The sequence below is a fragment of the Heteronotia binoei genome, chromosome 1 (genome assembly GCF_032191835.1).
Source record: "Heteronotia binoei isolate CCM8104 ecotype False Entrance Well chromosome 1, APGP_CSIRO_Hbin_v1, whole genome shotgun sequence".
Classification (NCBI taxonomy): domain Eukaryota; kingdom Metazoa; phylum Chordata; class Lepidosauria; order Squamata; family Gekkonidae; genus Heteronotia; species Heteronotia binoei.
Genome location: NC_083223.1, coordinates 80,714,627 through 80,742,593, shown reverse-complemented (window position 1 = coordinate 80,742,593; position 27,967 = coordinate 80,714,627). Strand labels below are relative to the sequence as shown.

General features: G+C 41.8%; 1 protein-coding gene across 1 annotated transcript in view; it reads right to left on the bottom strand.

Moving 5' to 3' along the window:
• LOC132567775 (hormonally up-regulated neu tumor-associated kinase homolog A-like) overlaps positions 1-20,449 on the bottom strand; it is a 45,141-nt gene extending 24,692 nt beyond the window's left edge. Inside the window, exons 1-4 of the mRNA XM_060233493.1 lie at positions 20,143-20,449; positions 19,083-19,375; positions 14,365-14,420; positions 11,838-11,976 (exon numbers count right to left, since the gene is read on the bottom strand). Coding sequence (XP_060089476.1) covers positions 11,838-11,976; positions 14,365-14,420; positions 19,083-19,375; positions 20,143-20,397 — 743 coding nt within the window. The 5' untranslated portion in view covers positions 20,398-20,449. The remainder of the gene's footprint in view (positions 1-11,837; positions 11,977-14,364; positions 14,421-19,082; positions 19,376-20,142) is intronic.
• Positions 20,450-27,967: the final 7,518 nt, after the last annotated feature.

Sequence of the window (27,967 nt, the reverse complement as noted above, 5' to 3'; positions counted from 1 at the left end):
ACACAAGTCTATAAACCCAGAATGTCCCATTTCAGTTGGTATTGGCACTATTACTATAGGAATGTCAGCAATACTCCCTCTAAGCTGTGGAGTGTTGTGAGCAAAAATTCTACTTTGTGAGCTACTGGCATTACAGTTGTGAGTTACTACATAAATTAGTTTGGTCTGAGCCATTTTTCTTGAGCTAAGACTGCACTAAAGAACCTGGAGTGTGTGGCTCAGTTCCTCACTTTTGCTGGACAAATAGGTATCCACAATGGTGAGGTCAGTGTTTTTGCCAAGCCCACCAACTGGCTCCCTATTTGACCTGGCCTGATCTTGCCACAGTGATCTGTACCACAGACACCTCCAGACTGTAATGCACTCTATGCAGGGCTGCCCTTGAAGATATTTCAGGAACTTCAGGTGATCCAGAATGCAGCTGCCAGACTGTTGACTGGCTCATCTTGGTCTACTCATATACAGAATAAGTTCATTTTTGTCTCTATAAGCGAGAGCTGCTCAGTCTGGCAGGGGTCAAAAGAAATGGGACAGAGACCAGAGCATCAGTCATCTCTTGAGCCAGCAGAACATAGAAGATGGACAGATCACTTGACAGCCAAAAGAGATGAAGCACCCATTTAATTGCACAACAACTATCAGTGCTAATGCCTCGAGTAGTGTCATTACAGGAACAGGAATAACAAGCTTGTAGGTAATAACACTTGGGCTTCAGGAGATGAGTCAGCTAATGAGGCTGATAAAAGGAAAATGCTCAACAAGGCTCTATGTGGAAGCAACCATGCTCACCACTCGCTCTGTGAGCTGACCCATTTAGCGAATATTACTACCTTGCTGCCTTGTGTTCAGTCCTGCTAACCTGTGCTTGTTTTCCAGCTAGAAACTCTGTCTCCTGCCTTGGCTTCCATGCTTCAGACCCTGGACTCCAGACCTTCCTGTTTCCCCAATCTTTGGACTAGACCTTTGGCTCCCTAACTCTGTGCTGGTTTGTCAATCTTGTTCTTATCTCTTGCCTTGATTAACTGTGATTGCATTGATGCATCCTGGAAAATCTAGGTAGAGTAACAGTGCCAAGCTTTGTCTTCAATGCGACATTTGCAGTGATTGATTGTAATTGTATTTGTGCATTTCAGAAACCCCTTGTTGAGTAACAGCGCCAGGCTCTGACCTGAATGCAACACTTGGAGAAAGTTCATTCTTGGGGTTGTGGGACCCATGTGGATGGTTTGAGAAGGAGAAGCAGGTGTGTTGGAACTCAGTCCTAAAATGGCTGACTGACTCCATCTTAGTAATAGTAATGTTGTTTCTGCAATGTCATGCTGAGTCATGCTGCATCATGATCCAGCTGTTACCTGTTACTGAGGTAAGGTGGGATGACCTCACCTGTAATTAGGCTTTGTGCTGACTCACAGAGCTGATGCAACCCTGATGATTGGTACGTGTACTTAGGGAAGCTCAGTGAGCCTGCTCTGTCTGCCTGTAAGGATTGTGGGTTCTGTGAGGCCCACTATCTGGGTGGCAGCGAGACACTGCTGGTGTTGGATCCTAGGCTACTGTGCTTGGATCGTGCTGTGTATACTTACTGCTGTATACTGTTATCTACTGAAGTGTGTACTGATTACTGTGTATGACCTTGGCCTGGCAACGACTCTGAATATTGGATACTTTCCTGGTAAATATATCTACCATTGAATACAGCTGTTTCTCTTGTCTATTAATTCCTGTGTTTTGCCTGTCCCTCTCCTTCAGCTCTTCTGCTGCGTGCAAAATACTCTAACATTGGTTCTGGGCCCAGAGCTCCCAGTGTTTCCAGAGGTGCTGCTGTTCTGAAGACAGAGGAGGCAACACATTGTTTTGGAAGAGACGGAGGCAGACTGCCAAGTTGCCCAGGTGTCCAGTGATAAGTAGCAGAGATGGAAGCTGCAAATGTTGTTTCCTTCTCTGGGCTCAGCATTACTAAGCTGAACGGGACTAACTATGCTACGTGGTCCCAGAAGGTCAGTCTGTTATTAAAGCACCAAGAGCTGTGGGAGGTGGTGGCTGCTCCTTTACGGGGGTTGTTGGCAGCTGCTGAAGACGGAAAAGCTGCAGACCTTTTGCGTAAAAAGGATGTCAAGGCTTTGTCTTTAATAGGTCTTTCTCTAGACGACTCCCAGCTGGTGCATATAGCAGGACTGGAGACGGCTAATGACTGCTGGAATGCTTTGAAGGAAATTTACGTCCGAGGAACTGTCGGTTCTCAGATTCGTTTGGTGAGGAAGCTTCTGCATACCAGGCTGGCAGCTAATGCAGATATGTTATCTCATATAGAGTCTATGCGTAGGATGTTTCTAGAGCTAAGAGAGCATAACCAAATGTTTTCTGAATCACAGGAGGTGTGCATACTTTTAAGTTCCTTAGATGCATCATATGACGCTGTGATAACGAGCCTGGAGGGTTTGCCTGAGACAGGGTTAACCATGAACGTCGTAACTGGACGGCTTCTTGATGAATATGGCAAGAGACAGTCCAATTCCTCTCTACGTGTGGAGAAAAAGCCTGTCTGTAAGCCAGAGAGGGGCAGTGGATTTACTGTTAAGGAGGATCCTGACTGTCAAACAGGTAATGTAATGGCTGTAAGGAAGAAATGCTTCCGGTGTGGCTCATCTAGACATTTGTTTAGGAATTGTCAAGGCCAGAAAGGGAAAGAGAGACGGTCTAAAATGAGGTCTGCTGATAAGAGAGGTAATGTGCATCTCGTTACTACTGGTAAGTCAACTAATCATACTCAATCTTTCCTAATTGACAGCGGAGCGTCGGAAAACCTCTGTAGAGAGAGGAGTTTGTTTACTTCTTACACACCTGTTGATAACCAGTCTGTTGTTTTGGCAGATGGAGTTAAAGCAACTGTTTTTGGCAGAGGGAAAGTCTTCCTGCCAAGCCTAAGGAAGGAGCTTCAAATGGGTTTTGTTCCTTCACTTAAGATGAATCTGCTGTCTGCGTCTGCTCTGTGCAGGGAAGGTTTCAAACTGCAATTTGACACCTCGTGCTGTGAGCTGAGGACCAGTGACGGTTTGTGTGTAAAGGCTATGCTGAAGGAAGATTTATACTTCTTGCATACCAAGGTACAAACGTGTAATAACGTCTGTGTGAATAAACCAGTGCATGATAATTGCTGTCATCTTTTACACAGGAAATTAGGCCATGCTGGTTTTCCTGCTCTAAAGAAGACTGTGGAACAGGCAGAAGGCCTTAGTCTTAAACCTTGCAAGGAATTTCTTGACTGTGAAATCTGCAAGCTGGTAAAGTCTACAAAAGCTCCTGTGCGTACTCCAAGTAAATTTACTAGTAAGAAACCTCTTGACCTAGTGTTCTTAGACCTGATAGGGCCCTTTAAGGAGTCAGTGGGCGGGGCCAAATATGTCTTAAGTATAGAAGATCACTATTCAAGGTATGGTTTTGTTTACCTGTTGAAAGCTAAAACTGAAACCTTTCAAAATATGCAGAATTGGCTAAGGTTTGTTAAGAGAAAAACTGGAAATGTGCCTGCATGCATTATTTCTGACCGAGGCTCTGAGTTTGTTAATAAACGTTTTCAAAGTTTGTTTGCAGAGCTTGGGATTGAGCACAGATTGACTGCTCCATACAGACCTACCCATAATGCTTTTTGTGAGAGAAGAGGCCGTACATTGCAAGACATGTGCCAGTGTATGTTACGTGATGCAGATATGCCCTGGAGATTTTGGGCAGAGGCTATGTGCTGTGCCAACTACAACCTGAACAGAGTTTGGTGTTCATCTACTGGCAAAATACCAGCAAGCCTATGGCATGACAAGGTAACTAACTTGGCAAATTTGCATGTATTTGGAGTTACAGCTTTTGTTCATATTCCTCAACAGCTCAGACGTAAAGGCCAACTGAAGGCTAGACGTATGAGGTTTCTCGGGTATGAGAGAAACGGGAGCTGTTATCGTTTTGGCACGCTCGACAGTCGTGAGGTGGTGATTAGTGCTTCAGCCACGTTTCTGGAGAGATCAGAGGGCTGGGATCGCTGCACCCAATCGCCAGCGTTCTGTCCTGAGGATGACCAAGGAATCCGGTTACAAGTCAGCTCGATGCCTAGCAACCCAGAGGAGGGAGAGGCGGCTGAGTTAACCCCAAAAGAAGAGATGCCTGACGAGGAGGAGATGGAGGAGAAGCCTACTCGTGAGGAATCATCCAGGAGGGATGTGCCAACTGATGAGCCTGCATTGAGGAGATCTACACGTGAAAGAAGAGCTCCTGAGAGATTTAGTCCTGTAATGTCTGCTATACATGAGCCTGAGAAATATACTGACATTTTCTCTTTGTCCAAGGAAGAGCAGTGTAACTGGAAGGCTGCTATGGACGATGAACTTTCTTCCCTGAAACGTTTAAATGTTTATGTTGAGACTGATACTGTACCTGCTGGTGTAAAACCCATAGGCAGTAGATGGGTGTACAAGGTGAAAACAGACCAGTCTGGGGGGGAAAAAGTATAAGGCGAGGCTTGTAGCACAAGGTTGCAGACAGACTAATGAGACTTATGACGAAGTGTTTGCTCCAACGTTAAAGAGCAGTTCACTTCTGACTGCGTTAACTGTGGCAGCCGGAGAAAAACTCCATTTTACCCATTTGGATGTCTGTGTGGCATACCTCAATGCTAATTTGGAGCACCAAATTTATTTAAAGAGACCAGAAGGTATTCCTGGTACTGGAAAGGGATACTGGTTGCTAAATAAGAGCTTGTATGGTCTAAAGCAAAGTGGTCATCAATGGTCAAAATGCCTAGTGGGTACACTTAAACAGCTAGGGTTTACCCAGAGCATTGCTGATCCATGTGTGTTTACCAAGGGAAGTGGTGAAACAAGATGTATTGTTCTTATTTTTGTGGATGACTTGGGGATTCTAACCAAGACAAAGAAACAAACAGATGATATTGTTTCAGCCTTAAGTAAGAAGTTTAAACTGAGAAATCTTGGTACTGTACAGACCTATGTGGGTGTAGATATTGCAAAAACTACACAAGGTTTTAAACTGTCACAAAAACCTAAGATCATAGATTTGTTGGACAAGTACAAGATGACTGATTGCAAAACTGTTTCAACCCCTATGGTGACTGGCTTTGTAAATGATGTTACAGATAGCCCACCATGTAATGTTGAAATGTACAGGTCGTTAATTGGTAGTCTGAGCTATATCAGTAATTGGACACGGCCAGACATATCAGTAGCCTGTAATCTGTTGGCAAGAGCTACCCAGAACCCTAAGCAGAATCACTGGATTGCTGCTAAGCGAGTGTTGAGATATTTAAAGAACACTGCTGACTGGTGTCTTTATATCGAACCTAGGGGGGAGCTAGCACTGAAAGTGTATACAGATGCAAGTTTTGCAAGTGACTGTGAAACCAGAAAGTCAACAACAGGTCTTTCCATATATTTGGGAGAGGTATTAGTATGCTGGAAGACACAAAAGCAGCGTGTGGTTGCCTTGTCCACCACAGAAGCAGAGTTCTGCGCCCTTTCTACCGCTTGTACTGAGGTAGAATGGTTTAGACAGCTACTAAAGGACCTGCATATAGAGGCAGAGAAGCCTGTTGAAATTCTGGAAGACAATCAAGCTGTGATTGAGATTGCAAAAGCAGAAGGAGTAAAGACAAGGAATAGGTACACTGACATACGGTACCAAAATGTCAGATCATGTATCATGGAAGGGTTGATAAACATAAGGTATTGTGATACTGGCCACAATACAGCAGATATGTTTACCAAACCCCAGACTATGGAAAAGCATAATGAGCACTGTAAAAGGCTCGGATTGAGAAACGAACAGAACTATTAAGAGGAGAATGTTGGAACTCAGTCCTAAAATGGCTGACTGACTCCATCTTAGTAATAGTAATGTTGTTTCTGCAATGTCATGCTGAGTCATGCTGCATCATGATCCAGCTGTTACCTGTTACTGAGGTAAGGTGGGATGACCTCACCTGTAATTAGGCTTTGTGCTGACTCACAGAGCTGATGCAACCCTGATGATTGGTACGTGTACTTAGGGAAGCTCAGTGAGCCTGCTCTGTCTGCCTGTAAGGATTGTGGGTTCTGTGAGGCCCACTATCTGGGTGGCAGCGAGACACTGCTGGTGTTGGATCCTAGGCTACTGTGCTTGGATCGTGCTGTGTATACTTACTGCTGTATACTGTTATCTACTGAAGTGTGTACTGATTACTGTGTATGACCTTGGCCTGGCAACGACTCTGAATATTGGATACTTTCCTGGTAAATATATCTACCATTGAATACAGCTGTTTCTCTTGTCTATTAATTCCTGTGTTTTGCCTGTCCCTCTCCTTCAGCTCTTCTGCTGCGTGCAAAATACTCTAACAAGGTGAAATCCTTCCCTTATTCCTTTTCTATTGGAGGAACTCTGCTCACTTAACAGGCAGGTTGTAGTGATTTCACCTTATTTCTCAGCACAGCAGTCTCCTGACCCACATGGCTAATATTCCACACAAGTCTTACAACTCCAACAATAAACTTTCCCAGGGTTAGAAGAGGGAAATCCAGGAAGATCCAGAACAATCATTGCCTTCTACTGACAGATCACTGGAACCAAAACAACAATTCCTCTCACACAGACCTCAGATGGCAGATCTTTCCTTTTTTACAGACAGTGTCCTAATAACAACAAACCTCACCAACAACACTGGATTTAAACTGTCAGACAGGAGAAGCTGGTCCTGGGATCTGCATATGGCAGGAAGGTCTCTCCACCACAGGCAAACCTGGCTGGGAGCCTTCTCCTGCCCAGTGATTTAACTTACTGTGCAGGAGAAGCTGGTTCCAGGATCAGTGTGCAGTGGGGAGACCTGGCTTGAAGCAAATCTGGTATGAGGAGTTCACCAGCTGAGGTGGCATGAAGCTCTCTGCTCCTGCCTTCCCAGCTGATCCTCTCCTTGGTATAGCTAACCCAATTAAAAGCTGGGGGGGGGGGGAGGGAGGTGGAATCTGCTTTTATTCAGGTTCAGCTATATTGGTAGCCAAATCAGATAATTTGATCTGTATTTGACTGAATTAATACTTAATGAATATTGATAAGGTATTTATCGGGGGGGGGGAGTTGATTGGTTTGGTCTATACCTAGTACACATTCCTAGATAGTTCTGCTTATAAAGTTGTACATCCCTTTCCAGCAACACTAATTATATGTGACTAATTACACACTACTGGGACTGAATTTGACCAAGAGTTTTCCTGTCCTAATATTATTCTAGCAAATGAATCAGGATAAAAGACAATGTCATTATGATTCTGAAGCATAATTTTTTGCTCATCAGTTCTTAAGACCCTTGGGAAACTTGTAATGTGGTTTCATCCAGTGGCTAAAATATCCATTTTATTCCAAGAATGCCACCAATTTTATTGGGATATAAGAACTGTAGCAGGTTGCAGCCAATACATTTTTGAGCTTTCCATCTCATCAGTTCTCAGCCACAATTAAATGTTAAACATATTTGTCATTCACTATTATGGCTTGAATGTTATTTCTCAGACGCATTCAAAGGTTAGAGTTTTCTTCTGCCTCCAGAATTTCCATGCTTTGAGAACTCCACATCCCAGGAGGGTGATGAAAAGATCTATTGGTTGTCATAAAGCCACCACTCCTACAGATCACCAGTGGCAAATGATTTAGTGTGTATGGTAAAAATTTATTTGATGTGATGTTGAAGCTAGAAAGCTGTTATTTTTATGCTTGGTGAAGAATTCAAGGAACCTGCTTGTTCAGCTCTGAGGTACAGCATATCTCCCTGCAAAGCATTATGCTTCTTTCTGAGACTTTGTGGGAAAATATAATGTTTGAGGACAGAAAAGGCTGACGGCAGAGGAAGCTGCAAAAAGCCTGCTAGCTTGATAGCAGCAACTGAGTATGTGGAGAGAGGAGATGGAGTGATGGAGGTGCTGTAGAGTATGAGAGAAATCTATGTTCATTGTAGAAGTTATTAGACTAAGTAGCAGATAAGAAAAACAAAACTGTGTGAAGTTCTGAGCCTAACAGCAAGTGAACAAAATAAGTTTGTGTGGAAGTTATTAGCTTAAGTAGCAAGTTAAAATATAAGCCTTTGTGGCTAGGTCTATTTATGGAACTTTAGAGACCAAAGAAGAGGTACAAGGACTCCTTGAAGAAATCCCTTGGCACCTGTCGCATCAACCATCACCAGTGGTCTGACCTAGCCTCAGATCGCAAAGCATGGAGGCACACCATCCACCAGGCTGTCTCTTCCTTTGAGAATGCACGCATAGCTGGTCTTGAGGACAAAAGGAGATTGAGGAAGAATCGCACTGCTACAGCACCAACCCCAAATCAGACTTTTCCCTGCAGCCACTGTGGCCGGATGTGCCTGTCCCGCATTGGTCTTGTCAGCCACCAGCGAGCCTGCAGCAGACGTGGACTACTGCACCCTTCTTAAATCTTCGTTCGCGAAGTCAAGCCGAGAGAGAGAGAGAGCCTATCTAAAGCTATTACAACTATTTACCTTCTCAAAAACTCTAGAGTTTAGCTAACAAGTCTTGCTTCCTTCCTACCTTTGAAGTCCCTCTTACTACAGGTCGAATGGCATCTTATCTATCATTTTTACAAGTTTCCCAAATTCAGAGAGCCTTCTGTCTTGCATGCTTTAATGCTATGCCATCAGAGGTCTTATATGGTGGTTCAATAAGACTGCATATTTGGATAGGACCTGTCTATGACTGTCCAGATGGGCAGTTTAAGCCAACACAGGGACACCTTACAGATGAATTTAAAAAATCAAGTTCAAATGTGCACATCTACCACCTGTCTGGCTCCTGTACTCACCCCCTCCTTCAGCATCTCTAAGACAACTCAAAGAACTACCACTTGGAAAGTGGTAGCAAATTCATCTGCTGAACACCGTCCACCTTTCTGGGTGTCCGGACGCAGGAGTGCACAAGCAAGGTGGATTGGTGGTGAGAACCCACCAATCAGCTCTAGGCACTCACCAATATTCTTTAAAAAAAAAAAAAAAAACCAAAGTACCTTCTAAGCGGGAAACAGGCAACTCACACAGGAGTGTCTGACTGGGATTCAGACACTCCATTTTGAACTGGCCTGATTTGGGATGCTTCCCATACACCTGAGGCTGTCCATCTGTACCCAGCCTATGTAATTCTGATTGCTTTGAGCTGATGTCACACTTTCTCCTCCACTGCTATTTATATGCATACCTATGTGCTAAATATTTAAACTTGATTTTGGCTAGTATGTTGGACCTGATCCTATTAAGTTTTATCATCTCTTGAATGATAGCCTACCTGAAGTCACTGAGAAGGTAGCTCAGTTTTTATATTTAGTAATAAGAGTGTGTCAAGAAATGCTACAGCATTAATCTCCTCCTTTTAAATATCATAAAATTTTGTAGTATGATTTTGTCTTGATTTTATTGGCTTTGTATCCCTTCTTGTTAAACCATTGTTTGTAGTATTTGTACATGCCAATAAAGGTGACTGACTGACTGTTTACCTGTCTTAAATCACTATGTGCTTGTGTACCTAATTGAAATCATGAAACTTGTTCCATACAGAAACCATTACTCTGTTTTACTTATAAACAAACTGTTTGTGTTAAAAGAAACAACTGTTTTATCTAAAATAAAAAAAATTCTTTTATCTCAGTGCCTCCTCCCCACACTGTTCTGTCATTCTACCAGTTATAATGAGGCCATCCTCTTCTTTTGGTTCAACTAAGAATTCTAAGGCAAGAGCCTTTGATGACAGTGAAAATAAGCAGAAAACATTAAGGAAGGAAAGTTGGCAGCACAACACATCACCTCAGAATGGTACAGTGATGTGCCTTTGCAGAGATTACTTATACAAGGGGTCTCAGAGAAGGAGCAAAAATGCTAGCTCTGGTTTATTTAAATCATATTGTTTTGATTGTATTTGAAATCTGTATAAGCCATTTCAGGTCCCATAGAGGAGAAAAGCTGCATTAAAATGCCTAAATAAAATTTAAAATATCAATATAATTCTTCAATGTATTCAAAACATTTTACATGTATTGCCTCAGTAATCCTTAAGAACCTCACTAAGATTGCCAACCTTGGGGTGGGGTGGGAGGGGCTGAAGATCTCTGTGAATTGCAACTCATCACAAGATTACAGAGATCAGTTCCCCTGGAAGAAATGGCAGCTTTGGAGGGTGAACTCTATTACATCCCTCCCTCTCCCCAAACTTCATCCTCTCCAGTTCCTACTCCTAAATCTGCAGCAATTTCACAAGCCTGTAAAATGTCAGTAATTCTATGACCTCTCCTCACATCATAGAAACTTGTCCTCAAGAAGGGAGCCACTGGAATGAGAAAGCATTTCATAGGGTGTCAAGTTCTTTGTTGGCTTTGGGCAATAAAAGACGGTCCTCTCTCCATAGCTAACAATGGAAGACAGAAGCCCTCTACAGACAATCAGTTTAATTAATGTATTTACAGGGAGGGGCAAATTGCCCTTGCGTCTGTGTGATCTTCAGCTCATGAGCATGGTACCTACATGGGGAGGTAGTCTATGTATGTAGGCTCTCTCCCCACGATTAAGTACATGAAAAAAGCAGCATAGTTAATCCCAGGAATGGTGCCTATGGATGTATACTTCCTCTGTGTTTTGGCAGCTCAATCACAAGGCTGAGATTAAGCAGGGGCAGGACTAAAGCACTTACCCCTGATCCTGATCTACACATAATTCATTATACACTTGAAGAGATAATCTGCAGAGGACTCCTGTCGTGCTTAATCTTCAGGATTCTAGTGATGCTGTTTCACAAACCAAAAGTCAGTGTCAGATGAGGTTTTCCGCAAGGGTTCCATTGGCTCACGTTGCCTGTGGTGTGCATATTCATTTCTTTTGACTTGCTATTATCTCTGATCAGATTAGTTCTGGCCAGATATATGTTGAAGGTGTCATGAAAGAAGCAAGTGTAGACGTCCCATCTTTGGGCAAGTAGTGCAACCTGAAAAATCTATTCAGGTACAACAACAGAAGAACCCAAACAAATGTGCATTCTCTGGATACCACTAACTCTTTCACATTTTCAGCTCTCTGATTTTTTTTTGCGGGGGGAGGTGAAGGGGAGAGTTTTCTAGCCTTTTTGTCCCTGATTCTCTCCCAAACAAAGTTTTTAATAAAAAAAAAATTGTGTTGACATCGTTGTTCCTCTCGATCTATTCTCAGTCCCTCTGATACATTGGCCAGGACAGATGCTCTGTCTGAACCTTATCCCCTCATCTGAAGAAGTATGCCTGCATACGAAAGCTTACGTTCTGAATGAAACTTTGTTGGTCTTAAAGGTGCAACTTGACTCCTACTTTGTTCTACTGCTTCAGACCAACACAGCTGCCCATGTGGATCTATGTACTGTATTATGGCAGTGGTTTGTGAGTCAGGGGATGTGCTGCAGTCTCCTGGGCTGTAAATTGCTTTAGAGATGCCACTTTTGGTGGTTTATTTAAAGGATCTGCTGCTAGGATCCAGAGAACTTTGTATCCATGCTAAAATGATCTGACATATACACTAATAGTTTATCTTTGCATTGTATTGAAGGTCACTGGAATGTCTCCCAGTTTTCAGGACTACCTTTGAGATAATGGAGCTACAAAAAGAAGGGCAAGCTGACAAGCCAAGAAAGTTTCCTAAGTATTTTTTTTCTTAGATCTGAGCTACGTCATAAAATGAGAATGGACGTAATTTATCTCACAGGTTTACTTAACAGAGGAACATAAATGCAAGAAAGGATAATACACCTTAAAGGTGCCATTGTGGCTATTCACTATGTACTTACATAGACCAGACATCTACTTTTGGCCCATATTTTTTATGAGCCAGGAGTTCTGGGGCTGCATAGGCTGGACTACCACATTGTGTACTTAATAGTTCTTGAGAAAGGCCATCACATTTCATTATGTTGCTTAATCCAAAATCTGTATATAAAAAAAAGTAAAGTTAAACATTTGCATTTCTATTTGGGATGACCTTGTTGTTACCATTTAAATAAAGAGGACTAGAAACACATCACTGTTATACAGTTAACTGCAGTAAACAACATTCTAAATGGAATGGTTGTCAGGATGGAGAAAGTAGAGAAAGAAGTACTTTTCTCCCTTTCTCACAATACAAGAACTCATGGGCATTCGATGAAATTGCTGAGCAGACAGGTTAAAACGGATAAAAGGAAGTACTTCTTCACCCAAAGGGTGATTAACATGTGGAATTCACTGCCACAGGAGGTGGTGGCAGCCACAAGTATAGCCACCTTCAAGAGGGGTTTAGATAAAAATATGGAGCACAGGTCCATCAGTGGCTATTAGCCACAGTGTGTGTGTATATATAAAAATTTTTTTGCCACTGTGTGACACAGAATGTTGGACTGGATGGGCCGTTGGCCTGATCCAACATGGCTTCTCTTATGTTCTTAGGAATACATATGTATGAGTGAAAGTGACTCACTGGGGGGGATCCCATCTCTCCCCTCCATCACAACTCCAGGCTCCACCACCCACCTGTGGTGACAATAATGGTACCTGAGAGTCACTCTGAGCCAGAAAAATATGTTTAGCATTGGTGTGGTCCTGATCCTCAGAGTTAAGTATTCACAGATGGGGGCCACAGATTGCTACTATATATATAGATGAAATTATCATTTTGAATGTGCTGTATATCTGCAGGTAAGGAGTGATTCATATATAAAATTGCCAGGTCTCAGGTTTTAGGCCTTAGGGTTGCCAACTCCAGGTTGGGAAATTCCTGGAGATTTGGGGGTGGAGCCTGGGGACAGGAGGGCTCTCAGTGGGGTATAATGCCACAGAGTCCACCTTTTTGTAGTCAAGAGATCAGTTGTACTTCTGGGAGACCTCTAGGTTGCACCTGGTTGCACCTGGAGGTTGGCAGTTCTATCAATGGTTTATGAATTATTCTCTGTTCTCAAAAAGCTTTGGGTTTTACCCATTAGATAAACTTTGTTGTGCTCACCTGATAACAGCTTTTACTGAAACACAATTAAAAAGCCACACCAACACTCTAATTTAATAGCATTACCTCACTGACTTCAGGGTAGTAAAAGTGGCCCTTTTACTAAGGGCCACTATGATTCAGGAGTAGGCTGTGAGAGCATGACACCCAAGTAACTGCTACATTAGTCTTGGAGCACAGAACAATGGTCTGGAGGTGCTAACCCTCTCACTCCTCTTGCTGTTGGCCTTCTCAGATCATAATAGTGACGACACTTGAAAAATGATTCAATGTCAGCATTTTAATGTTCAAAAGATGTGGGGGGGGGGTGAGGGGAAGTATTGTGTTATAAAAATCAACCTTTTTTTTAAGTGTGCACATGAAACAGAAGAGAAGGAAGCAAAGAATAAGTAGAATGGGATTTTTAAAAAAACAAAATTTAGCTGTTGGTTTCATTTTCCCAGCATGTCCAACATTTGTGAAACATAAAGGCTAACATAACACATATGGAGTTTCTATAAATTCAGACAGGTTCTGTCTAAAGGGTTTTTATTAATAAAAACATATTTTTTTGGCTTTGAGCCTAGTTCATGCAATTAAATCAAACATGCAGGAAAAGTGCATGGTAGGAAATCATCTTGGGAATAACAGGAGATGAGTAACATAAGTAGGAAAGTGTTGAAAGGGTGTCATTCACGGTGTGAAAACCATAGCAGGGTCTTTGACTGTCCCTTTATGGTGCACAGCAATGATGTCATCACTTGATATAATCTAAATCTGGAATTAGGATTACTGTTTCATTTTCCAAAATGAAATCCAGGAAATTAATCTGTTTATCTGGGATCATTTCTAGAGTGTATAGTATGCGTGTGAGAGAGGGGTGGCTTCTCTTTCCTTTCCTTTGATTTTCCCAGTGTAGAACAAGACACATTTTTATCACATACTAAGTAAACTTCATAAAAACAACAAGATAAAGTAGGGAAGCAATATTGAAGATTAACCACACAACCACAACAGTGGTTAAGAGTGTTTGACTAGTATCAGGGAGAACTGGGTTCAGATCCCCAATCATGCTATGGAAGCTTGCTGGGTGACCTTGACCAGTCACACTCTCTCAACCTGACCTACCTCACAAGGTTGCAGTGAGGATAAAATGGAGAAGAGGAGAATGATATAAGCCACTTTGGGCCCCCAATGGGGAGAATGACAGGCTATGAATGAATTAAATAAACCCCAGCTACTTACTTTTTTTTTTTTGGCCATTGGTTATCATATGTCGTTACCCTCAAACAATAAAATGTAGGTTGACCCCCCCCCCCACTTTAGAGCACAGTGCCACTTTACATATGGCATTCACTTACCAACAATTTTGATGCTATTGTTTTCATCTAGAAGAAAATTTTCGATCTTCAGATCTCTAAACAAACAAGACAGAAAATCAGCATGAAGATTTGCACTGAAGTTCCTAGTTACAGCGTTTTGGTATCTGTCTTAATGGGCACTATTAGAAGCAGATAAACATAAAAATGAATAAGCTTTGGAAGATGTCTTGTTTCATAAAAAGTATGACAGATTTCGACAAATTGTGATGTGGCATAGTCTGTCTTCCTTGTAAGCAAAACTCATTAAAGTTCCTGATTTCACTGCTTGCTAGGGTTGCCAGGTCCCTTTTGGCAACTGGTGGGTGATGAGGGGCCTTACCAGGAGTTGAAGGAAGGTCCAACTGGCATTGCAGCAACAAATCTACATCACTTCTGATGTAACTTGGGAGTAACATCATCATTCAGTGACATTGGGGCAATGTTCTGTTATTTGGGCAAAAATTCTATGGTAAATATGGCTTTTCCCACAGAATTCTTGCCCCAAAACCTGAGCATCACCCTGATGTTACTGAAGTGATTGTCACTTCTGAGTTATATTGGAAGCAACATCAGTTGGGCTTCACTGTTTCTTGGTAAGCCCCCCCCCCCACCAGCCAGGTAATCAGTGTCAGGACGATGAAGCCTGGTGGTGGGGAACCCCCGCTTTCATTCGGAGGGGTCTGACAACCCTACTGTTTGCCTGAGCTACCAGAAGAACAGAGTTATCAAACAACTGCTAGCTTACTATGCGTGGCTGATGGATTGCATTCAGTTTGCTGGGCCACAAGTTATACAGGCTAAATACATTCTATGTATCTTTTCCCCCACTTTCACCTTTCCAGAGCAGATGGAATTGAAAATTGTAGATTCTTGATAGGGGAAAATATCCAATTCATCAGTAAATTACTATGGCCAACCAAAACATCACAAACTTTTAGAATTACTAATACTCTTCTTCAGGCTCAATGCCCAGCTAGAATATTTAATTAATTATTAATTCATTAAAAGTTATATTCCACTCTTCTATTCCAAAAACAGACTCTCAGGCAAATTAACAAAAATCTCATGATTACAATAAAAACAAAACCAACAGCAAAAAAATCAGTCCTTAGTTTCTCCTCTTATCAACACAATTAAAAACCAGCACCATTGAAAACAGCATTGTTTAAAATGACCATCATTTAAATGTAAGAACAACTGTATCTCTGAATGTCTGCATGAGGTGAATTTCTTTTGGGTTTCTTCATTATTCTGTTATTGCTACTGCAAATGCAGAAACATGCACATTGCCAGTGCAGCTTCCACATTAGAGTTTTCTGTGCACTTTCCTCATGGTTACCATTTCCCCTGCATGCTTTGTCACTGGATTACTTTTGTTTTAAAAAGGCCTCAAAGTCATCTGATGAAATAGCAGGGAAAATGGTGGCCTGAAGAGACTAATAGCAGAAAAATGGTGACATTGAGGGAAGGAACTTTTGAAAAGTGTACTTTCCCAAACAGTTGGTGTAATATGACTCTTGGACTGTGCTGTTCCCGAAATAGATTGAAGCAGAGCAAGTTTGGGCAAGAGCATACTGAGGACAGGAAAAGTACAATTAGGGCACAATTAGAACATGCTTTCAAAATGATGCTCCAACTCTGAGATAATCTGCAAGGGGCCCCCCAAGATTTTGATGGCCTAGGGGCCTCCACGGGGTTTAATCTGGCCCTGTCTATGCAGGGCTAGTCTTGAGCCTGATCCAGAAATTTCAGCTAGTGCAGAATGCAGCAGCATTCCTGCTGACAGTGGCAACTGTATGGGCCAACTGTACTGGCTGCCAATTGAATACTGGTTCAAGGTTATGCTTTTGACCTTTAAAGCCCTGCATGACCTGGGACCATCATACCTGCAAGACCACCTCTCCTCATATCAGCCCGGAAGAGCTCTTCATTCTTCTGACCAACATCTTCTGGTGGTCCCTGACCCACAGGACATCTACTTAACCTCATCAACAAGGGCAAGGGCTTTTTTGGCCCTTCCCTGATCTGATGGGACATGCTCCCACTTCAGATCAGGGCCCTGCAGAATGTATTACAGTTCTGTAGGGTTTATAAAATGGAGCTGTTCTGCCATACTTTTGGCTGAGGTGATGGATGTCTAAATTATTTTTGCTTCCCCTGTCTATAGCCCCTTCCCAGTGCTTTGCTGTCTTTTGGTATTTTTTGATATTGGAGTTTCTGGGGTTACATATATATATATATATATATATATATATATATATATATATATATATATATATATATATATATTCTGACATGAGGCATGGGGGGTTTTTTGCTATTAATTGTTGGCTTTATTTATTGTATTACTGTTTTATCTTGCTGGTTTTATGATGTCAGCTGCCCTAAGCCCATTTTTGGGGTAGGGCGGTGTATAAATTGAATAAATGAAATGAAATGATGATGGTCACCACCTGACTAGCTAGTAGCAACACTACAAGAACATTCCTAAATTGTGGACCTGCGTTTTCCAAAAGAAGATAATCCCATCATATATGAACTGAAAAAAAGTTCCAGTGAATGAGAAAATATGCCCACTAGTGTGTTATGTTTTAATTGTTCATACTTTATGTGTTAACACTTAGAACATTTCAGCTAGTGGTTGGAACTTGGAAGTCCCAGATAAGGATAACCTTCCTTAGCAGGATGAAATATTGGAGTGTTATGGTGTATTTGTAGTGATCTGCTTATATATCAGTGTTGTGGCAGGGATGGAATTCTAGCAGGAGCTCTTTTGCATATTAGGCTACACCCCACTGATGTAGCCAATCCTCCAAGAGCTTACAAGGCTCTTTTTTGTAAGCTCTTGGAGGACTGGCTACATCAGGGGTGTGTGGCCTAATATGCAAAGGAGCTCCTGCTAGAATTTCACCCCTCTTTGTGTAGGCATTACCGGAAGCACAACTAGCAACCCAATGGTAAGTAGTGCGTCAATGAAATGTCAGTACTGTACCCTAAATTGAGGTCCAGACTGCTACTTCATTAGCATGTTCAGATCAGCTCCCTCCAGTCTGCTGTGACTCACATTCTTGTGCTTGGAATAATGAAATCCTAAAGAAATAGTCCTTTCTTCTTTTAGCAGATGGAACACATGACTGAAAACAATAGCGTGCATCCAACCATCCATGAACTTCCCAATTCCTCCTCCCACTGCAGTCCAATGAGCCCACCAAATTTTTCTTCCTAGTGTCTTTCTGAAGACTTAAATGTCATTAAGTCTTTATAGCACGTGCCAGTGTGTCCCAAGAATACTAATCGTTGCTGCCTGGAGTACTTCCTTATTAAATGTTTCCACATCTGGACCAGTACTGGATAGTTAGATACAAATTTAGACTGTAATAGCTCCACTCTATTCGCTCATGTTTCTGATTTGTATGCTATACAGCCAGAGTGCTCTGAACATCTTTGTTCCTGATGTGGGATCCTACATCAGTAAGCATGCTATAGATTATAGGGGAAAATATGCCAATGTAATTGCACTGTCACAGGACAATCTATCTTTAAAATGCACTCAGAGGTACCAATGGAGAGGGAAGTTCTTTAACTGTCTGTATAAAAGCAGACCCTTATATTCTGTTCCACGCTCTTGTGATTCAGTCACAGGTCTTTTCCATACGGGGTTGTTGGGTTTTTTTTTTTACCACAGTTCAGTTACTTAACTGCATCAGCTTGCCCCCCCCCCCCTTCACAAACTATCATTTGCAAATCCTTGCTTCCTCAGTTTTCTCCCCAAGTTTCCCCCCACCCCTTTTTTTTCAGATCATGTGTAAAGGAGAAGAAAAGCCAGTGCAGTTAAAGAAGCTGAGCTGCAGCAAAAACCCTGCATGGAAAAGCCCATAATCTTAGTGACACCAAGAAACAAAACCCAAAATGGGAATAGGCAGAAAGAAGCAGGCTTAATAACTGCTGTCAACAGACCCTGGAAAGAAACTTGACTGCCTGCACCATTGGTACTTTTGAGTGCATCCAATCATTTCACAAATGAATAGGAACAGGAATAGTTGCCATCCAACCTATAGTGTGGGAACATTAAATTGCTGAACTCGGGGACATTTTCCACTCCACTTAGCTTTCTGGATGACTTCATACTCCCCTCGCACACATCCTGCAGAAAGAGGGAACGCTCTGCTTTCACATGGAAACTACTTGTTATAATTATGCTACTTTTCCTAATAAATGCCTGTTTAATAAACCACACAGGTAAACTCTGCCCTCCAACTTTTATACTTATAAACCACAATTGTTTAACACTAATTCTGCCTGTTTGCCACATGTGTATGTGCGTGTGTTTGTGCTTGTGTGTGTGTGTGAATGCCTGCATGCATACATGAACTGGGCTTGCCTAAGACTTGTACCTGCTTGAAATAGAAAGTCCAAATGGACACTCTTCCCCAGCAATAAGGATACTGTCATATGCTAAATCATTGACACTATGCTGGGCTTTAATCAACCCCACACCCCCAAGGTCCATCTCAGTCTAATGGTAATTGCCACATGTGTGGGAAAAGATTTCACTGATTCAACTCAAGTAGATGCATTAGGTAAACATTTTACAAGTCTCACTGGTTTTGATGTGTCATGCACATACAGTTTTTTAAAAATGATTGGATTTTTAAAAATTGCTTCATATAAGATTTCGTTATATTCCTTCTATTTTAAAGAGAATACATATTTTGTACCTGTGGACAATCCCATGACGATGCAAGTGTTCAACTGCAGACATGATCTGCCTGGTATATTTCTTAACTTCCCTCTCTTCCAGTCTCTTTTTCTCACATATTCTGTCCATGAGGTCTCCCCCAAGACACAGTTCCATCACCATGTAATAGGAGTTCTCTGTCTCCAAGGTTTCATAGAGCTGAACAATATTAGGATGTTTAATCATCTGATGTATCCGAGGCTCCCTCTTCATATTTTTTAAAACATAGGAATCCTGCTTGGCTTTTTTCTTGTCAATAACTTTAATGGCTACCTAAATCATAGAAATGTTATAAATATATCTTTTATAGTTAGGGCATCAATTTTAGCAGCACAGACCCATTTCATAAACTTTTGCAAGGATGACACTAGGATAGCTTCCCCCCACTTTCCACTAGCCAGTATTCAGTAAAGCATAATTGCCAATTCAGGTGGCATTAGAAATTCTTTGAGCTCACTTCATTTACAATACTGGGCTTAATTTAGCTTAGTTACATAGTTTGTCCTGGCAAAATGCTCTTAGAATACAACATAGTGGAATATCTGCTTCTCTGGACATTAGCCAAATGCCCCCTCAAATTCTTGTTTCTTTATGTCTTTTTATGCAGGTTCTCCAATAGAAAATAGTCAATGTATTCAGTAATGCTTTCCCAAAGAGAAAAATTCAAAACCCCTTGAAAGGTTTGGTGCATTTATAGCATAACTGAATTAGCATAATTAGAATCTTGGGGGTGGGGACTTTGGGGAGTGAGTAATAAAGGTTAGGCGAATCCCAGTTATTATATACAGTGCACATGCACTGTGTACAGTAAAATTAACAACATTTACAGAGGTCTGTATTTCAGAACACTTCAGCAGGCAAATGAATGGCTATCGTACCTCCTTTTGCTCAATTACAGGTTTTTTAGCAAAATACTGATTCAACATCCTCAATCTAGATTTGTAGAAGGGGAAAGATTCTGAATTTCCCCTGCCCATATTGCTATGAGATCCAGAACTATGACCATTTTACTTACTCCGTTATAACCATTATCAATTTACCTTCTCCCCTGTGGGGATATGTAGCCCCTCCATCACTTTGGCAAAGGAGCCCTTGTTGATCATTCTGCCCACAAGGTAGTTGCCAACTTGTTTGGTATGTGAGAAATTCTTCCTAGACTCTCGAGTCATCTTGTTGAAACAAGCAGGTAGCTGTACATCCTTATTGTTTTTCTCCCCATCTGGTAATAGCCTTTCCACATGGTTTGCCATATCTGTTGCTCTGCCATCTGGAGCTGCTCTGATTGCTGCAGGCATCCTTGAGGGGGTCAGATTGGCTGACACCTCCAGCCTCCAGGTGAGTGTGATTTCTGCAATGCCACGTGGAATCGTTAACAGATTCTAAGTCTTCCCATCCCAAGGCAGGAGCACGAAGCCATTAGCTGTGCTGTTTTTAACCATCCTGCCCCAAAGGCTACCTTTTCATCACTGATCTCCGTCTGCAGGTATGCAGGTCTGCTCAGGCAGAACCAGGCTGGAGATTATTAACTTAACCTGATACATGATGTCAATTAATGCCTCAGAACTGACAGCTCCAATGTCACATAATCTCATGGAACAGACCACTCCCATTCAGAGTCCAATGTTAGCACCAAGGAGGCTGCTCATCAGCAGCTAACACCAATAAGCTAAATTAGACTGGCTCCCTTTTCCTCTGTTTCAGGGACAATAGTGCAGCTGTTCATTTGCAAAGCCATCAGAATAGCTCAAGTGAACAAAGAGTTTATTTAAGACAAAGTAGCAGTAACGCAAGTTCAGAACAGAATGATTAACTTAACCCTGGTTTACACCTGTCTTCTGACCTCACATACCCTGGAGTTTTCTGGAGGAACACAAACTCATCTTGCTCTGGCAGAGTGACTGTTGTTGACCTTCCAAAATACTCATTATTAGTGACAATTCAATTCTGCAAATGCTTGAAAACAGAACTTACCTTGTTGGCAATGCCTGTCTTCTCTTCAACCAGTTCCTCACATGATCCCATTTGTTCATAAATTAAAACAAGTTGTATTTCGAATGGTTTTGCACCTGCACAGTTGGCAGCACAGGACCCTGACTAGCCCTGACTAGCTGAGATTGTCAGAGCATGGGAGCTAAACAGGGTTGGGTGTGAATACTACCTGGATGGGAAGGTTTTATTTAAATGCCAGTAGCAGCAACATCTGTCCAGAATGACTAAATTAACCCCAACTTGCACACATCTTTTCTGACCTCACATGCCTTGGAGTTTTCTGGGGGAATTAATTATTTTTCATCTGCATTTCAAATATATATGCTGTTTTAACACCTGTGCATTTGTTGGCATTCATCATCTTGGCATATGCTCAGACTTACTAGACCAAAATCAGTTCTCAGGCAATAGTACAAGAGCATATAAAGTATTTGCCATCCCATTTGCCACACAAATAAGCTTGGCTTGGAAATCAGGAAGGTAAAATAGATAGGCTGGAATACCAGGGAAACAAAACCATACAGTTCCACCCCAGCTGCCCTCACTCACCACCAATAGAACAGTTTTATACTACTTCTTTTTCTGTTAGGTGATTTGGGTGGATGGTGAATGAGTGAGGGCAGAGCCATGGGAAACAAGTATAAGAATGTGCATGCCCAAACCATTTGAAATAGAATGCACAAACATGTTCAAACAGTAAACTCTTTTTTTGGCCTGTTAAGGAATGCTGCTCACAATTTTGCTATCAAATTGTCATTGAGGCAGAAGAATGTTTGCCTATCACTGGCTATTAGATTTAATAACTAAATCACTCTCCTTGTTCAGAAACCATATATATCTCTGAGCAGCAAATTATGGGAACAGGAAAATTAGGAGAACAGTTGCCATAATAGTCTGTTTGTAACTCCCCAGAGACATCTTGCTATCTAGAGAATGCTAGACTACATGGATCCTCATTCCAATTCATCAAACCTCTTCTTAAGAACTGCAAAACTCAATTATGGTATGTACTAAGTATGGGAACAAACTGAAAAATGAACTGTGGCTGGAGCACAAACTGAGCTGGTTCATGGTTTGTTTCAAACCATTTCATTTCGTAGCATCATTCCCAAACCCAAAAATGAACCACCTTTCCTCCATGAAAGTTCAGATAGTTAGTTTTTGCAATTCATTCTCCAGACAGCCAGATGCCAATTCAATCAAATCCTAGGCAATGCTGGAGGTGGACTTGTGGAGAGCCCTAAAAACACTGAAAGCAATTGTCCATAGCTTGATAGGCAGCTCTGGGAGCCAACCACGGAGGTCTCATTTTGCTCTATGGGAGCAGATTACATACCAGAGCAGTTTATATACCTTGACTCAGCTGCTTTCACTTTGCAGCATGAAGAGGAAAAAGTTAATTGTTGTGAGAGCAGAAGAATAGTTTGCTGTATGACTGATGTAGGGGAGCGGGGCTTTTTTTGAGCTGGAACGCACAGGAACGCAGTTCCGGGTGGCTTGGCAGCAGGGGAGTGTGGCCTAATATGCAAATGAGTTCCTGCTGGGCTTCTTCTACAAAGACAGCCTGTAGGGGAGGCTTTGTGGGACTCCTCCCCCCGCATACAGTGGGACAATTTTTTAAACACCTTTCCCAGCTGGGTAGGTGTTCCTTACTGTGATTTCAGGGACTGAACCAGAAGCTAGAGCTGAGCTTTCCTGTGGGCACTTGCTTTGGGGAGCTATAACTTGGACATCCCAAATCCAATTTTTGCCAAACTTGGAGGGCAGATGAAGGAGATCCTACTGAAGACTTTTTTGTGAGTTTGGCATCTCTAACTCTTGAGGGGATTGTTGTATCACCTCCCAAATCAAACTAACTACAAATCAGTTTGGAAAATGGAAAAAGTTCATGTAAGTTTGTGGTTCTTGCAATCAAATCAACCACAATTTTCCTGGTTCATGCCCATCCCTAGTATGTACTCATTCAGCCTACACCAGTTGGCAGTCTTCAGCTCTTTTTATTATTATTTTCTTCTCAAATACAGGAATACAAAAGTTAGATAGATCAACATTTATAATATAAGAGTACAAAGCAGAATAACACAAAATACATAATAATATCTATCTTCACATACCAGTAAGGATAATTGTCATCTTTAAACAATGCCAGATCATGTTTAATAATTAAAAATATAATAAGTTGTGAAAATAGGAATTACTTGAAATAGGCTGATTCTGCACTCATCTTACTCCGTGGCAGGCTTCCGTTTCTGCGCGGAACAAGCTGGTGCGGAACAAGCTGGTGCTCTGCGCTGCCATTTTGCACGGGGCAAACCTGCAATTTGCCATGCCGCAGTGTCAACCTGAAAATACAGGTTTACAATGCAGTGTGGCAAATCATGGATTTGCCCCGCGAAAAATGGTGGCACGGAGCAACTGGTGCGAAATCGCCAGCTTGCTCTGCACAGTAAGCCTGCCACAGAGCAAGGTGAATGCGGAATCAGCCGTAATCTCATTCTTTACAAGATATTGTACAACAAGAAACCAAATGAATTGGAAGGATTTTTTTATAACTCTCCAGATGTGGCATAATAGAGTGACTTGTAATTCTAGCATTAATCAAATGGTCCCAAAGTTTATTATGACACATTTGTGGGGTAAGAGCCGTCTTATCCCTCCATTTAGCTGCTATAACAATTCTAGCAATGGCAAGCAGATTCACAATTAGGACCTTTTGTGTGGCATAACAGGGTGAAGACAGCAAATGGAATAAGACAATGGTAGTTTGCATCCAGTAATCAAATGGTAGTTTGATTACTGCAAATGGTAACAATGGTAGTTTGCATCCAGTAATCGAATGGATTCGATCTATGATTTGTAACCAAAAGTTATGAATAACAGAACAGTGCCATCAGCAATGCATGAAATCACCAATTTGGCTGCAGTTCTTCCAATACACCTTGCTAACAATAGGATATATGCAGTGGAGTCTTGCTGGAGGTAAATGCCACCTTTGTAATATTTTGAAGGTTAAATCAGATACTAACTATTTTGGAAACAAGGCCTGCTGAGCTCCAGATTTCTGGCCAGTCTGTGGTTTGAATTTTGTAAAGTTTCGAGATGAGACCTTTTATCTCAGCACTATGATATTTAAGTAAGAATTCAAATGGGGTAAGTAGTCTTGTAAATGTGTCCTTTGATATACCTAACCATGTGACCTAACTGAAAGAATCTAAACCACGAGATGGTGTCTCCAAGCAAAGATTCAAGATCTGATTTAATGGGGATTATATTGTTATGTAGCAAGTCAGATGAGTAATACCTGCTTGTCACCAGAGTTGGAATGCAAACTGCTCCTGTCCCAGGGGGAACCAACTCTGATTAAGGAGTGTAGCCAAGTCAAGCTTGGAGCCAAATGCACCCTGAATTTGTCCCAAATTTTAACTGTAGTATGTAAAAACTCATTTACATGTTCAGGTATGAACCTGTGCCATGGAGTGTTCCATCAATATTCTGATATTGTTAATATGTCAGTGTATTGTTCCTCTATGGATGACCAGTGCACAGAATTGCCCCACAGGAGCCTAACATTAACCAGATTGGAATCCTCATAATATAAAGATAAGTCAGGGAGTTCCAGACCCCCTTCATTAGATGAGTGTCTCAATGTCATGAAATTAATTCTGTGAGGTTTGTAAGCCCAAAAGAATTGATTGATCGATTTCTATTTCACCAACTCATTCTTAGGAATGTTAACTGGAACAGCCTGGAATAGAAAAAGATATTTAGGCAATATGAAACTTTTAATAATATTAATCCTGTACACAGATGTAAATTGGCAGCCTTCAGATCTGGATGTGTGAAGGCTCCTAAAGAATAAATTGTCTGCTATATCAGCATGATATTTAAAACATATTTTATTAGACAATATCTATAATTCTCAGATGACTTACTCAGGATTAGACCCACAAATTTTTAACCCAAAGTCATAGGCTTGTCAGGCAGTAACTAGTAAATTTACACTTGGGGTTTTTTTTTACTAGCATGGTGGTTCACACATTTATGAATTTATATCCTGTCCCACAGTAAAACTGCTCTATGTTTAGCCTTCCAGATTATTTAAGGCCAGATTTTTGAGAGAAAGAGAGAGAGTTGTTGATAACCTGAGCTGGAGTATATGTTACCCAACACTCTTCTGATCAGTTTGCCACCACCAAGCTGTAATTTACACTGCACAGATTTCTGCCACATGTGAAGGGCATGTGAAGGGCCTCTGATTTTTTTCTGTTTCTGGAGGCCCTTGGCAGTGGCATAGTAAGTTTAATGTGACACAGTAGGGAATGCATAGGAATGTCATTTTTGCCCATAGTTCAATTGCAAAAATAATGTTTCCCTCCGATTCCCTTTCCCAGCACCAGGGCCAGCCCTAGGGCGTGTGGCCGCTGTGGTGGTGCCACTCCACCGTCCACAGATCAAAGAGCATCAGTCTAAGCCTGGGGGGCCCTAAGCACATACACTCCTGCCCTCTCCCCCTTCTCTTCTGCTGTGCTGTAATGCAGCACCACACTATGCCCCTTCCCCTGTCGTGCTCAAAGGAGTGATGCCAACCTCATCCTTACCCGCTTCAATGTGGGCATGCATTTCAGTACAGCCTTCTCTCATAAGAGAGTGCAGGATGAGGCTTCACTCCCCCTCCCTGAGGGAGGAGGAGCAAAGCCTCGTCATGCGCTCTCAGAAGAGATAAGGCTATACTGAGATGCCCTGTCTAAGTGGGTAAGGATGAGGCTGGCATTGTTCCTCTGAGCACACCCTTGGGCTGTGGGGGGGTAGTGGTGTGCAGAAGGTGGCCTGCCTGCTGCTGCAAGCCAGCAAGCCAGTGGACAAACAGCAACTGCGGTGGTGGCAGTGGAGGGAAATTAGGCCTAATTTGTCTAATGGGCAGGACGGCCTTGCCCAGCGCATGGAGCCTGAGTCATGAGGAAGTTTCTATTCCATTTCCCACACAATCCCAAGGTCCTGACCCTTGGTTTTTGCCAACTTTTCATCATTTCTCAAATAAGTAAGAATCTGAGTTACCCCTAAACGGAATTACTGTTTTAAGCCGGTTGACAGCAATAAACTTAGAAGGGTGTAACTACTGAAGGTGGCACTTTGAAAGAACAAGAAGTGGATGATGATCCTTTATAACTAGGGTTGCCAACTCCAGGTTGGGAAACTCCTAGAGATTTGGCGGTGGACCCTGGAGAGGGAAGGGACATCAACATAATGCCAGAGAGTCTTCTCCCCTTCTATCCATCACATCAGTGTGCTGATTTGCTAAGAAAAACAAGGTGGAAATAGTATTAGATAATAAAAAGGATAGGAAGTACAGCGTGAAGCAAAACCACCATATTTTTAGCAAATGTTCTTTTTTAAAAATGGTAAAAAAATTATTTAAATACATAACAAACCTTAAAACATGCTAGCCAACTACGCTAACTATTGCTATGGTTGGGGAAGAGCCCAGCCTAACACCTTGAATAAACCTTGCATGGCAAAGATTGCCAAACATTTTTAAAGGCCTTTTTTGTTTGGAAGAGGAGAAACTTCAAAAGCAACAAATAAAAAGCAACAAATATGCCAATGGCAGCAATATTTCGCATTGGGGAGTATATTAAACAGTGAATATGAGCCAGTTCATAGTGAAAAACTGCAGGAGTCCAAAGGCAATTGCTGTAATTATTTTTTGAAAGGGAGAATGTATATTATACTATTAGACTTGATTAACAGTTATTACTCTGTTCGGGAAATTTTGGGAACCGTGGTTCTATGAAGAAGTTTATGGATTTTAAAAACAGAGACTAAAGAAAACTACAGTTCCCAAGACTCTTTGGGGAAAGTGCAAAAGCTTATGTTCAAACATATATAAATTGAACCATTGTGCTGTACTCTCACCATATTTTATTTAAAAAAATACAGTCTTCTTACAGAATCAAGCCCAAGAAAAACTGGTGCTGCATGTCTGCTGATGTTTACAAAACATGGCTCCTCGGCCTTCAGAGCCAACAGACTGGCTGGGGCTTCCTTGCCACCCCCAGAAGGGGAGAGGCAATGAAGGGCAATATAAATGTTGTTGCATCAGGGAGTGGAACCAGGGGGCATTTAAAGGCTGGGCTACTCTGTAGCTTGCTTTTTCCTCAGCTCCCTCCATGGCCCTTTGCTTCCTGCCTCTTGCCTCCCTCCCCACTCTCTTCCTCACACACAGAGAACTCCATGGCTGCTTTGCATAGGAGACTTACAAAGACAAGCCTCTCTCTTGCACACCCACCTACCCAGCTTCTTCTTCCTTCTCTGGGTGCTACTTCTCCTCAAAAGAGAAGGAAAGGGGGAGGAAAGAGAGAGAAACAGAGAGAGAACAAAGTTGGAGTCCATGATGGCAGCTGACAAGCATTTTATAACTGTAAAAAAACGTTTTATAATTCAAGTTATAAGCTTTTGTGTTCCAGAACACTTCTCTGAAGGGAGGAGGAGAGGCTGGATGGATTCTTCTGACAAGCACAATGTATATTTAGGAAATTCTTTTGGCTAATTCTGAAAAGTTGTTGCTTAAAAAAAATGATTTCTTTGTTCCTTTCTGGCTTTATTTTCTTTCAAAAAGAGCATGATTAGGAATCAGAAAACTTGGATTGGTCCTTCTATCTTGGAAAGTGGAGTGATTTCAGATGCCAAATGATACATCGGTAATAAGACAGGAAAACTAGGTCAGTCCTGGAGAATGCACTGTCTTGAGCTTCATTATCAGTTACAATTCAGCAGTCTCTCTCTAATTTCCCTTTGAAAGTCCTTTGCAAGAGCACTACTACTCTTAGGTCAGTAACTGAATGTTGTGGTTTCCAATGTCAGACTTATGTCCATTTA